This window comes from Puntigrus tetrazona, chromosome 7, assembly GCF_018831695.1.
Source record: "Puntigrus tetrazona isolate hp1 chromosome 7, ASM1883169v1, whole genome shotgun sequence".
In the NCBI taxonomy this organism is placed as follows: domain Eukaryota; kingdom Metazoa; phylum Chordata; class Actinopteri; order Cypriniformes; family Cyprinidae; genus Puntigrus; species Puntigrus tetrazona.
In genome coordinates, this window is record NC_056705.1 from 34392271 (window position 1) to 34406733 (window position 14463).

Below are 14463 nucleotides of genomic sequence, written 5' to 3' on the forward strand. Positions count from 1 at the left end.
TAACCAGTCCTCTTTAGAAACTATACCCAAAAATAACACAATGGTAAAAGCATCCATGTTCAGTTATCAATCTTGTAATACAATACAACCATCAACAAATGAAGCTTTGGAAGAGAAAAAGTTTTGTTTATATTCACCAAGGGCAAAAAAGCCTGAACAAATGAACAATGATCACTTAACAAAAACAAGGGACAATCAACAGACATCTAAGATAATAAGTAAGACCGACTCAAATGACACAGAAAATACTATGTTGAGGAAACCACTTGGTATCCATTCAAAGCCTGCAACAGAACTGATAGATTTGCAAGCATACAAATTCTATACAGTAAAAATGGCTGTAAGGCCAGATATGAAGCCAGTTCTTGATCAGCTTTGTTGCTACATTGAGTCGCTTCATGATATCACACAACACAAATGGTCATATTCAAAAATGTCTAAATGTGTGCCAGATTTTTCCTCACTTGTGGAATCTACATTTAGCTCTTCCTCTATGGTACTTCTTGCCTTTCTTTGTGTTATGGTTTTAAAGGATGGCTTAAGCCATTTAAATGCATATGGTCAGGCTGATGCCGACCTAAGCTGTTCTGAGGCTATGCGCATGATGCAATCTTTAAAAGAATTGTCAGCAATTGAAGATGCAGAGCATCTAAAGATAAGTCTATTCCACCTTCACAATTCAGCATCTGTTCAGCTGTTACAGAACTGGAAGGGCTTTCAAGTACTGATCAATAAAGCAAGGTTTAGCAGTGCCACACCAGAAACCACTGTGAGTGATTCCAGTCGAAGTTCATGTTTAGAGGAGGAAGAACATGCTATCCAAGTGCTGATGGAACATTTAGGTGTTCCAGAAAGAATCAGAGAGGAGTTGACAGCCCTAAACCATTTAGAAGAGAGCGTGATATGCCACCAGATAGAAGACCAGATAGAATTCCCAGAAATTAAAATGAATGGATTTTCAGAGCTCCACTCTGAGGAGAAAACGGATAGTTTATCAGATTTTGTGCTGGAAGATTGTGTGAACATGTATGTTAATTCAGTTATTGATAGAGCTATAACTGCACATCTTAAAGATACTGACAATCCTGAGGTTTCCGTGGTAGGCTCACTGGAAAGACCTGAAAAGGATCTTGTGATTGAAGATAAATACCAACAGGATTTGAGATATGAAAACTTTTACAACACAAAGAAAGAAATTAAAGGGTATACCATACCTGTTTCTGATATCTGCAAGGAAATTCCACTTGGTGAATCATGCTTTGAGTCAGAAATGTACAGAGAGTTGGAGAAAGCAAGAGAAGAAAGAAAAGAAGAAGACACTTTCTCTGGAAAAGAAATGGTCAACCAACAGGAGGAGAATGGAACATTTCCTAGAGATAAGTATTTCAGTAAAGAAAAGGATGTTAATGGGAAAAGTCCTGAGCCAAATGATGGAGAGGAACAGATATTTTCAACAGAGACAAAATCAGGACATTGGCTAAATGAGTTTCAGGCCATTCAAATTCAAAATAAGTTACAAAATCAGACAAGAACAGAAAGGGAATTACCTGAGGTGCAAGATATCCCTCATAATCATATTGAATCAAATATAGAAGTGGATGAAATGCAACATTCAATAACACACCAGGACGTTTGTATGGAAAGTAGGACTTATTCTGAGGAGGAACATGTAATCCTAGAACCACCAGAATGCTACACCATCTATCAGGAGAACTGTGTTGAGATTCCTGAAGAAAACATTGAGTATGAAGAAAATGAGAATAATTTTAAGGAGGCAACAGCAAGTACTGCTGCAAAGCTTATTGGTAGTCAAGACCAGAAAAAAACAGTGGGTAAGAGATCCTTTACTACAGATCAAAAAACTGACAAAAGGCTCTTGAACCACATCAGTGTAACCAATCAGGAAGCATCCAAGATTATCAAAACCACAGAAAGTGGATCAACAGATTCTGTCTCATCATCATTAGCATTCAGTTATGATTCCAAAAACAGTGATTTTGCTAAAGATTCAGAGGCACACATTCAGACCAACAGAGTGAAATCCATCAGAGACATGTTTCTTGCCAAGAGCAATACAGACCCACAGCATGGACAGGAACAGCTGAGCAGCCCAAGTTCTGAACTGTCAAATGACCAACTTGAATCTTGTCACAAAAAAGACTACCAATTATTAACCTCCTCAGAGGTGTCAAGAGAAGAGAAAAACATGTGCAGGTTGTCCATTGCAAAGGGTTATGTAAAAAGAACTATTGAGCAGCTTTATGGAAAAGGCTCTAAAGGATGTAATTCCGATGAGAAGAGATCTTCTTCAACTGACAGAGTGGAGAAGAGAGAAGGTCTTAGAGGTGCAAATGCCTCAAGTATGCCTTCCCTCCATGAGGTTCACGCAAATGCCATTCCAGATTTGTTATACTTTAATGCCACAAGCTCAGTAGATAGTTTAAATGAGTCAATGAACTGTGTTACTATGAATGCCAGGATGGGACCCAAGGATGCAGTCTTAATTGATAAGGGTCGCTGGTTACTTAGGGAAAATCTGAAATCTTGTTCGGAGAGTGAAGACACATCTAAGAACATAGAAGACAAGGATGTGTTGGCTGAGTCAGAGCTGGATTCTGGAAAAGAGGATATTCCATATTCCTTATTTGGCGATTCTTCTATGGCACCTGACAAGGATCATTCTTTTACAGAGCTAGAGGAAGAGTGCCCAGGGAGGACAATCACCTACTTTCACCTTCCAAATGCCAGTGATTCTGAGACACAGCCGGGTGGTCAAAAACCTGACAGTCCACATGGGAAAATAGAAAACAAAGTGACTCCTTTAACAGAGCCTCCAAAATGCTGGGCTGAGAAACACAGCATTGTAACTGCCTTCACACCAACGGACATCAAAAAAGCAGCTAATAAGGTGCATCCAATAATAGAAACTACACCTCCTGTCATTAATCAGCCAACCAAAGGACAGAGTGCACAAGTTTCAAGACACTCTGTAGAACCTGATGCACTGGAGATTCTATACATGTTTTGTGGACAGCACTGCCCCATTCTTTAAACTTGCTTCAGATTGTGATATATATTCTGAAAAGTAATTGATAAATATTGGTAAAAATGTAAAAATGTATGTCGGTAATCATGTATGCCGTTAATTATTTTTGAAAAAGACTCAAGATATATTTTTAAATATTGAACAACTTGGCACACAGTTTCAAAAACGCAGTGCAGTGTTATTAGTATTCCTGCTGTACAGTGATCAACAGTGATATTTGGCACAGTTATATCTGCATAGGTTATGTGTATAGAAAACTTTTGGAAAGAAGCAATAGAAGGGTAACAGCAGTGCCGTGCCTGTGGTAGTACTGTAGTTAGGTTGATGGCATCTGTAGTGTTTCTTTACACAATCAAGGCTCAGTAATGTAGAAAGATGATTGTTAAAATACTCCAAACAACACAAACAGTGCATCAGTGTATGGTGCTGCTGACATAAAACTTTAATGTATTTTTTACCTATGTGATACTCTTCAAAACGGAACGGATTTTAACGATCCTTGCTGTCTGTGGGAGGATCAGAGAGCTCCCGAAATAAGAAGTATCTTCATTTGTGTTACGAAAAATTAAAAAAAGTGGCTAAATGTAATCAAATAGCTCCTGGTAGTGGAGAAAAGTTATACATAAAATATTAAAAATAAGGAAAGAGTGGTGCCAAATAAAGTATATAATAAAAATGTGTTATTTGACTTAGCAACAAAGAAAAATAAAAGGCACATCACAAAAAATAGACTGTTTTATCAAAATGCATCTCTTATCAATGGCAGCTGATATGTTATTGATGTTTCTGAAATAAAATGTAATCATTTGAGTTAAACATGTTGTTTGTATCCTCTTTTAAATGAACTAATATTTTTTCTCAGCATGAAAGTCAGACTGAGCACTGTCATACAGTTCCTTTATTTTCACATAGGTTTCCATAAATATCTTTACATAAAAAGCAAGTTGTCGTCTACAAAGCTGTGTTTTTTATTTTTGTTCATCACACTTCACATTACTTTAATTGTAACCACAAATACATAAAAACTAAGTACTGAAATGTGATTGTTATTTTAAACAATAAAAAAAATTATTTCAAAAAAACACGTTTCGGCCTATTATTGAATTATTATCCTTATGTTTTAATTAAGAAATTAAAAAATAATAAATGAATTTAATTGAAGTTGCATAGTGTTTCAATCCTTAAAAACCTGACCATGACAAACGAAAATGTTTTTATAAGATATTGTTTTAAATATGGAAAAAGTAGATCTGGGACAGTAAAGCTAGAACATTGTTAAACCCATACGAATGTCCTTAAATGCTTTATAGTCATCATCATGACTAAGCTAAATATATCTTAGAGAAGTGGTGATGTCACATTGAAGGACACGTCAGAGCTCTTTTCACAATCACAGCAGGTAAGAAAAGGCATACAGTTTTGTCTACCCATCTGTCGATGTAGAGACAAATAGGATTGACCACCAGCTCCCCCTCTCTGGACTTAAGAGCTGGGGCTTGACCTAAGCTCCAACCCTGGGAACCAAGTCAGATGCCATCAAGTGCCACCTACTGACTGTTGACATTATTGCAAGTGTGATTTATATCATGCTGACAAACAGACATATTGTAAATGTAACTAAGAAATAAGCTAGAGAGAGAGAGAGAGAGAGAGAGAGATAATGCTGCATAAAACTAATTTTAAAGTAATCAAGGGCTTAGGTGGTAATTTAGCACATTGCAAGGGTTCTGACAGTCCAGTGTAATCAATGCCTTGCAGAAGTTAGCTAAAGGCATTCCAGTGTGCATACTCTGACGTTGTAGAGCACTAAATGTTTTAGTTGAGATGGTGCCATCTTGTGGTGTGATTGATTCATTGAAGTCAGAAGTGAGACATTTCAACCTCTGCTAGGTCTGAAAGATTAACCAACATTATGAACAAAGTCAACAATAAAAACTGCTGACAAGTAAGGTCCTCCAACAACATGGTTTGACCAGAGTGGTGATGTAAGATACAGGGCTTAAGAGTGTTTTCTGAAGTTGCATACTGCACACTTCTTTGCCAAAAGTAACCTAGCCATCTGAAGGTCTGGAGCTAAAAGCTCATCACCAAACGGCTTGTACTTGCACTACAACAACAAAAAAAAGGATTGGGACACTCCTTTAGAACAGAAAAAGTTGTGGCAACACACCTTGTCCATTTAATGATTGTATTACCATATGCATTGCAACAGTTTTGGAAGCGTCTAAAATGATTCAACCCATATCTACAAGTAATTTGTGAAAAACTCAGTTCTACAGAGCCCTTTAACAGCAAAATATCTTTAAATAGATCAAGCATGTGTAGGCATTTTTTTCTGTTAATTAGGTCTTAAGCGAAAATAAGAATTAAGGATTGATAGGAATCTAGTGTAAAATGTTCGTTAGTTTTTAAAGGTGGGGAAAGCAAAATAGACTAGACTTTCAAAATAGAAAGGCAAATAGACTACAAATTTCAGAATCATCTGGGCAGTGAATATTGTATCAGCATGTGAATCACAATTATTGATAAAACAAGAACCCAGCGGTTAAAACCTAGACTTTATTTAAAAATACATAAAATATTCAACAGTGCTACAGTATCGCTTCCAAAGCATGCAATCAGCATGGCTTTTTCCTTAGAGAGGTTGTTGCCCTCACAGACTTTCTGATTGTGCGACACAAGCTTCCTGTAGATTGTGGCGTCATTGATTCTTTAATGTTGACCAGCAGACCACACCTTGGACGAGGCTGCCCTGCAGAATCACTAGCCAGTTTGGCCATTTCTTGCCGTAAACCGTTTATCTCCTTCTCTTTGGCCACGACATCACTTTGCAAGCACTCCATTTTTTGTTCCTGTTAAAACGAAAGGAAAAACCCACACCACAACAACTTTTATAATGAGCATAAGGCCATAAAATTGGTTTCATCGGAGCGTGTGTTGTTACCTGATTTGAGAGTCTGTTTTGTAGATTTTGGACCTCTGCAATTTTTTCCATGTAGCTCTCCCCAGCTTCTTGCAGAGTCTCATTCAACTCACTGATCCGCTGCTCGTAAGTTACAATTAACTTAAAAACAAAACACCACCCAACCCATCATAAAATGGCACAAGCAACCACTCAAACCTATTATGGACAACTAAAGGTTAATGTACCTCTTGTTTCCCAACACACAGTTTCTCCACCGCACACTTTTCCTTGTACAGTATTTTGAACCTTTCTGCAATACATGAAATTCAGTCAGTAGAAAAACTAACTTCCCCCCCACACAGCTGCATTATACACATGTAGTCACGCTAAACATGATACCAGACTCCTCTGTGGCAGAAAGTGGATTTGTCTGCATGGAGCTGTCCTGCATGAGTGCTGGAGGACTGCAACGCTGGCATTTCTGTTCCAACTCTTGAACAAGCTTCTCTAGCTCCTATATTAAAAGTAACATTAGGTTAACATACTACACAACTACAAATATGCAATTTCTTAGTGATCGCTAAGAACATGCTTTTAATACTCGTAAGTCAACTAGCCACTGTTTAAATGAAAGACTCCAGAAATGAGTACACCCTAGATTTAATTCAGCAAATATATAATATAGAACTTAGTATGTCCTCCAGAGCTTCTTCAAGTACACTGCTCTGACCGTTCTTCAAGTGCATGATCAATTTTCACAGTGCTGTTAAACTCCTAGAGGACAAGCTCCTTAATAGCTCAGAGCCTGTATTCACTAAACATTCTCTTACCACTAAGAGTTCTAAACAGCAGTAAGAGAGTTTTTAGCCAAGCATTTTAGAACCTACTCAAAGCTGCAGAGACAAACTTTTACTAAAAGGAATAGTAAAAAGGGAGTATTGCAGGGTTGACCTTGTTGCTATGGATGATGTTAGCACGCTTACCAACCATGTACACTGTGATTGGCTGAGAGAGGAGTCGTAGTCTTAAACTTAATTTATTTTTTTGTTGTTGATTTAAACCAGGGGTGTCCAAACTCGGTCCTGGAGGGCCGGTGTCCTGCAGAGATTAGCTCCAACCCTAATTAAACACCTGATCCAGCTAATCAAGTACTTCAGACATACATAGTATGCGCGTTTTAGCAGGGTTGAATCTAAACACTGCAGGGCTCTGGCCCTCCAGGAACGAGTTTGGACACCCCTGATTTAAACATTTAAAATTAACAGTACAATAAAATTAAAAAAAAAAACCCACAGCTGATAGCAAGTCGTGCAAACTTAAAAGGCCAACTAGGAAAGTAATGGCGGTTCTTGTGTCTTACTGGTTAAAAGCATAAATCAAAAAGAAATGGAGTTTGAATAACCTCCCTAAAAGGTGATGCATTTTTAAAAGTTCAGTATCAAATGTTTCTAAAAATCTATATTCCATTTTAGGATAGTGACTTAGCTCCTTAATCTGTAAAATGTTAGTGAAAAGGACTAATTTCAGCACTAAAACACCTTGTATTACATAACACAATAGTGTGCGAATTCATTATTAGTATTGATAAAGCCCAAATCCCTCACATCTTAAGCACATTCATCCTTATGAAAGCTTTTGTACTACTGAATGTCACTATGGGTTCCAAGCACTTCTCGCGGTACTTCAACACCACCAGAAGATTTGGATCAGAAGTGATTGACTTGAACTTTGAGACCTGAGCATGGATTCCTGCAAGTCTTTTTTGTAAATATGGGCCTTGGAAGAGTTTTTTTTTTTTTTGGGCTTTGGCTACAACCATGCATGTCACTTCATACTCCATGTCTCAAAGTCAGTTATGAGAAGTGACAGTCATGTTATTTCTCTTTTTTTTTCTTGCAAAACCTAAATTGAAAAATCCACATCCAGTGCTGTTACACTAAAGAGTCGGGGTTTATTGCATTTGAACAGTTGGGCATATACCTTGACTCGCTCTAGCTCTTCATTGTATTCCTCTATACGGACGTAATCCTCTTCTAGTCTCTCCAGAGCGCACTGGTATGCATGCTCTTTCAGTGCCTCTTTATACATTTCAAATGTACTGTCCATCTTCTCTTCATAACTCTCCTTCAGGTCCACCATCTGACGACTGGGGGAAAAAATAAAAACCCCACAAACCACAATAAAAGTGAATTCCTTTTACAAGTCCATGTCAGAGTCACCTGTGCAGCTCCTCTGCCTCCATGATTTGCTGCAACATTGCATCTCCCATCTCCTTTCGTATCTGAATCTCCTGCATCAGATTTTTTCTGCGCTCGGCCAACAGCTTTAGACGCAAGCTTTCCACTAAGCTTACCAACTCCTATAAAAGATTTATGAAAATAGCCAGCGATTTAGGTTTGGAGAGGCATTTAAAAAACCCAAAAAACCCAACCTTTATGAGCAGTGACCATCTTATCAATGAGTTACCGTAGTCAAGCAGCATCAAAGCGGATACAGGTATTCAACAAAAGCAGCGTTACCTCTTGAGGCAATATTGACATATCAGCCTCCTCTCCATCCAGCAGCTCTTCCTCTGACAAGTAGTCATCCACGGCCTGGTCATCAATAACTCCATTTTTCAGCAGTGGCTTACCATCCAGTCCAACGAGACGTGGTGCCAGAGACTCAAGAGATCTTTGAGGTATAACCTGTAGCACCTAAAATATACAGAGATGTCCCAGACGCACACTTAAGTGAGTTGTGTGGTCATATGTATCATGCAACCATATACATAAGCCTCACCTATAGGATTATTTCTACACTAAAAGGTGGATACGAGTTTGTTAGATGCTATAGGTAAATGAGAACATGCAGTAAACCTGTTTGCACTACAAACCAGTGTTCTCAATATGATACAAATGAAATAAGCAGCACCAAATCTTCAAAATTAAGCAGCAAAACTAACTTATGATAATAGCTGGATGTGGGAGACAAAGCTAGATGCATAGAATTTACAAATGGCCATCTGTTTTTACGTCAATAAAAAGGTGGATAGGAAGTCTTTTGTAACCTTATGATTCAGCCCATTGCAAAAAACCAACTCAAACACCCACCTGTCTGGCAACAGCAGAGAACTTCATCACATGGAGGGTCTCATCATAAGTTGAGGCACACTGATTAATATTCACAATCATGGAAGCCCTGCCACGTCCAGAAAACATTCCTTGAAAAAGCCTTGTCAGTTTGCTTTCTCGAAACGGGATGTAACTCATCTTCACCCTAGAGAAGCAAACAGGAACACGGTTTTGAAAACAGCACATAAGACACTCTTAACCGTGCAGTTAGCGTTTATGCGTACCTGCAACCTTGGTTATTCCGGAGTGCTGCAATACACTTGCCTAGAATCAGCAATGAGTTGTTTATATTACCAGCTTCTTTCAGACGCTCTCCAAATGTTTTGGTTTTGTTGCACCTTTCAGAGCCCGCCAAGTCACAAAGTGAGAGACTAATGCAAGAAAAGGAGAGGCGTTACTTTCAAAACATGACATTTCAAGACCCTATGCATTTCACTTACTCCGACAGTCCCTGAACATCCCCTCCTTCCAGTCGTATCAGTTTGATGGTGAAAATGCTATGACTGCAAAAAGACCAAAGCGTTTCGTTTTATTCTTTTTTTGGCAGCTTCATTTGCATTAAGTACATATTTTGCAATTTCGTTGCAGTAAATTTAAAAGGAACAGTTCACTCCCAAAGTAGTTTACTCCATTGAGTAGTACCAAATCTATATTGAGATTAAATTATTTCTTTCTGCCAAACAAAAGATAGATATTTTAAAGAAAATGTGTAACCAGGCTGTTTTGGGTGACCATTGACATTCATAGCATTTTTTTTTCCCTACTTTGGAAGTCAATGGTAACCCAAAACAGCCTGGTTACAAACTCAAACATGTGGAACTACTTGAAGGCAAGTGAAAGACTATTTTGGGGGTGGGGACTACTCCTTTAAAAGTGCCTTCATTTAAAAAAATAAAATAAGGAAAACTGATTAACGACCTTCTGCTGGATGACTGGTTCATCTTGGTTGCTGCTGCACTGCGGTTCTTATTGCCCACACGTAAGATTTTACTAGCCTCCTCTGCATTCTGCACGTTAACCCATCTTAAATCTAAAGAGACAAACCATCTTCACAAAAAGCAAACAAACATCTCATTTGCTTCTTTTATTGAAGAAACAGTACCTCTAATGTAAGAGCTCCCCGTGCTGTCCTCACAAACCCGCAGTGCGAGACGTCTTTTGGATTTACTGGTGTGGTCCAGCTTAAGCAGGTCATACACATGCTCGTTGTAGATCTCATAGAACGCCACCCAAACAGAGTAAAGGTATTGCCCTTCAACCATGCCATCAACACTGTCGGCTGCAAAACGTGGACAGAAAGCTGAAACCAGGTCTTTTTACACATTTTATTGATCATAATGCTCATTACCTGTGTGGTCATACGAAACGCTCGAAAAAGACAAACTACTGACTGAGGATGACGAGCTTCTGTTTCTACTACATTTTGTTGATTCAGGCTCCTGAAAAGAGATTTAACAATGACTATCTTCCATAAATCAAAAGAACTACTTTAAACCTAAACATACTGTCATATGCCATCCAGTCTTACCTCTTTGAGCAAACTGAAGAGTACCGCCTTGGCATTCTTCTCTACTTTCAGCTGCTCAGAGTCTAATTTTTGCACATCTGAGCTCAAATATGGCTTTAGGTCCATGTGCTCATACTGGCGGCCAGCAATGTGCTTAAACACAACCTCTAAAGCACGTGGCAAAATGCCAGGTTCTTTCGGAGAACCTTAAAACAGACAGTTTCACATGATTACAAAACCCAACAACAGAAAAAATAAAATAAAATCTGAACATACAGTGCGATGTGAACATTAAATTCACCTTGTATGGTGTATGTTTTTCCAGCATTTGTCACACCATAACTGAACACCAATGCATTTTTGCCATGAACAAAGTCATGCACCTGTGAACTGATTGTGCCTTCAAAAAACTCTGCCTGAGTGCACGTGGGTCCAAAGATCTACATTACCAAAAATAAAGTTAGCATCTGTAGAATTAAGGTTTGTATAAATTCTGGGTTTTTAAAAATACAAAACTATTATACCTGGCTAAAGCTAAATTTATAAACCTGTTGACCAATTCCTTTCTCACTGCTTTTCATGGTGGCAGATCCTTTAGGAGCACGAAGGGCAATGGTCTCGGAGTCTTCCAATACAACACAACCCTGGAAGAAAAAGGATGCTGACAGAAGTACACTTCCTGAAATGTACAACTTAATTAACATTAGCCTGATGATATACAGACTCTGGTAAAATGTTGCGGTCAAAGAGATGAGACAACCCAGGTGGGCCCAAAACCGATCTGGAGTATCCAAATAGAAAATTACCCATTCTCAGTAGAAAAGCACTCAAAGAACATTACACGTCGCGTGTATCATTGGCTTTAGTTCTACAATACCTGATCCTCATTGCTTTTGAGTTCCTCTTCACTGAATGGACGCACCTTTAGATAAACCCGAAGTTGCTGCTTTTCAGAGATTTCAGCAGTCTCACTCTGCAAATAGCAAAGACATCATACAGTGCTGTACTACATACATTAAACACCATATTATTAAAAGAGTTCATTACAACATAAGGAGTCTTATGACCTGGGATGTTATAGAAGAAACCCCAGAAAGTTCAGGTAGAGCTACATGATGGGGTTCACAAGCAGTTGACTCCATGGCCAGTAACACAGTGTCCTCACTTGTCATGTCGATTACTGTTGTCATGATTATACGGTAATAAAACAGCTATGAACCTAAACCAAAAAAGCTTAAAATTTATAGTTGTCAACTTGACATTAGCATGAATCAGAGATTCAAAACCTACATCAAAAGAAAATGCATATAACTTGCAACTATTTTAAACAACAAGACAAAAAACTGCTTTGATAACACAGGCAAGATCTTACCCAAAATGCATTTGTCACACCTGTTTACCATTTGGTACTTAATCAGTTCCTAAAGACATTCAGCACACCTGTTAATTCGGTTTAGGATTTATACTGACTGTGGTGCAACTTCAGCTGACATCTTGTTTTGGCCTCATTTTTAATTAGACCTGACCAAAATTTATGAATATATGTATATAAAATTTTACACTAACACCATAGTTACCCAAACAGGGAAAAGTGCATTTCATGTGCTGGGAGGGGCTTTGTATTTCTTATATTCCATGAAGATTAAACCTCGCCAGGGGCCTTTTTCATAAAACAAGATCACCAAATAAACCAGGCTTATTTCAGTTACTCTGAACCAACTGGTTTATTCTGAGTCAACCGACAAGTCAGACTAAATCTTATTCGGTGAACTTATTTTATGAAACGGGCCATAGTATGTGTGAATAAGCCATACATATTTCAATAAAAATACTTCTCTTCTAAATCACATCTTGATGTTTTAAAACACTCATTCTTTGAACATACCCTCTTACAACTGCAAACTTGTATGCGTTTTCATTCTTCGGCAGAACACGGGACAACATTTAAGAACGTTGGATCCCAAACAATATTGTAATGCACTATGATCAACAATGAATGCTACAGGTATCTAGCAACATGAGTAGACAAAGGAGACAGAAATCCAAAAAAATCTTTTATTAAGCTGATGGCAAACAGCTGATTTAGTTGGAAGACAGCAATTATGCATCAGCAATGGTGACCTCCACCTCAACACCAGGCTCAATGCTGATGCTGGTGATCTGCTTGACAATCTCAGACGGACTGTGTAGGTCAATGAGGCGCTTGTGAATCCGCATCTGGAATCTGTCCCAGGTCTTGGAACCTTCGCCACAAGGTGTCTTGCGAGTAGTGATGCGAAGAGTCTTGAGAAAAGAAAAACAAATTTAGAATTACAGCCGCATAACAAGCATCTTAAAATTGGACGCTAACATCTATGAATGATAGTATTTAAAGGTCTTTTAAAACTCATGCGTTTAGATATGAAAAGACGAGAAGCTGGTAGTCACCTTGGTGGGCATACGCACAGGTCCCTTCACTTTCAGACTCTTCTCCTTGGCACCTCGGATCAAATCAGCACACACTAAAGAGTTTAAAAAAAAGGGGTTAAATGACAACATACCTGACCTATTCAGACAATCGGTTTTGCAAAAAAAGGCTCAGAATAGCGTATAGTATAGCTCATGCTTGAGTCGTTCATTTATTGTCTTCCCTGCCATCAGTTCAGTACTACCAGAGCACTGGGTCACAAACGCACCTTTTTCCAAAGACTTGACGTTGCGGCTGGTCAGAGTGATACGGATACGGTGAATCGCCACCTCAGCCTCAACAGGAGCCTTACCAGTGTCTTTAAACGCCTGCAGAGCATACATTAATTTAAATAAACAGTGCAAACAACTCTGATACTCACTAAATACCTGCTTTTTTCCTTAGTTTTATTTTACAACCCAGAGAGCTAACTTATACAGGGCAAATCAGGTTATGAGGTAATCCGGTTTCCTTTTTTACTACTCACAACGCTCATTCAAAAATATGGAAGATAAAACGTAACCACGCAACAATATACACAAGTACAATAAAGTACAAGTACAATATAAAACGCTAAGTAAACGGCTTCATAATTTATCGAACGAAAACAGTTCCAACTTCAAGCCTGCAAACATGGATAACAATTCAGAAACATGGTGGCACGTGTTTACACGAGATGCTTCACACCTAACTTAAATAAGGACGCTAAAAAACTACTCCGCTGTGTTCATACAATATGAATAAAATTTCAAATTACCATGGTTATAAATTCCTGACCGACTTATTCGTGGAAATAACGCCAACAGCGAACAGCGGTGAGTCAGGAAGCGCGCTACGCGTCCTCGTCGCTCCTTCACGAAAAGGAGGCTTGAAGGCCTGTTCGCTCTTTTTATAACGTGCATCCGGGTTCTGTGTGACGACGACATGAGTCAACATTTCCGCCGGAACAAAAAAAAAAAATATTGCTGTTTATTAAATACAATGAATGTCGCAAACAAAATAAAACTGAACAAGAAATATAATTCAGAAAAAAACTACCATATAGTAATATAGATTACAATTTAATTATAAGAACAATGCTTATATAATAAGATTATTTAAGTGTTAAGATCTCTCTCTCTCGCTCTCTGTCCTTATGGGCCGCAGCATGCGCAATTTTTAAGCGACGAAAATGTGAGAAGTATCTCCTGTTCAGTGTTTGGAAAAAAAGTGAGTGTATGTACTGGTTTATTAGCCTACTACTTGCAAAGATTTGATTGCAGATGAATAAAAACCATTACAATTATGGGATGTCCCAATAAAACTGGAAACCAGTGTGTGCACGTGCATTCACACAAACACAGATGACACAAATCTCTGATAGAGTGAGTCTTTCTTGTGTTTATTGATCACTCATTACTGTGGACAGTATTAACACTGGACCAAAATCTCTCCTCTCCTCACATA

General features: G+C 38.4%; 2 protein-coding genes across 2 annotated transcripts; both read right to left on the reverse strand.

Annotated features, from left to right (window-relative positions):
* Positions 1-5586: 5586 nt before the first annotated feature.
* Positions 5587-11908, reverse strand: zgc:56231 (uncharacterized protein LOC406257 homolog). Its single transcript, XM_043245742.1, has 18 exons — positions 11639-11908; positions 11449-11544; positions 11096-11215; positions 10873-11011; positions 10593-10777; positions 10413-10503; positions 10167-10343; positions 9983-10094; positions 9505-9567; positions 9289-9435; positions 9044-9209; positions 8471-8647; positions 8171-8310; positions 7932-8097; positions 6351-6465; positions 6197-6261; positions 5991-6110; positions 5587-5898 (listed from the first exon to the last, which is right to left on the reverse strand). The coding sequence occupies exons 1-18, from the start codon at positions 11759-11761 to the stop codon at positions 5665-5667; spliced, it is 2436 nt and encodes an 811-aa protein (XP_043101677.1). The 5' UTR covers positions 11762-11908; the 3' UTR covers positions 5587-5664.
* Positions 11909-12612: 704 nt separating this feature from the next.
* Positions 12613-13929, reverse strand: rps20 (ribosomal protein S20). The gene is made up of 4 exons (XM_043245743.1): positions 13775-13929; positions 13247-13346; positions 12999-13072; positions 12613-12854 (listed from the first exon to the last, which is right to left on the reverse strand). The coding sequence occupies exons 1-4, from the start codon at positions 13775-13777 to the stop codon at positions 12672-12674; spliced, it is 360 nt and encodes a 119-aa protein (XP_043101678.1). The 5' UTR covers positions 13778-13929; the 3' UTR covers positions 12613-12671.
* Between the last annotated feature and the right edge of the window lie 534 nt (positions 13930-14463).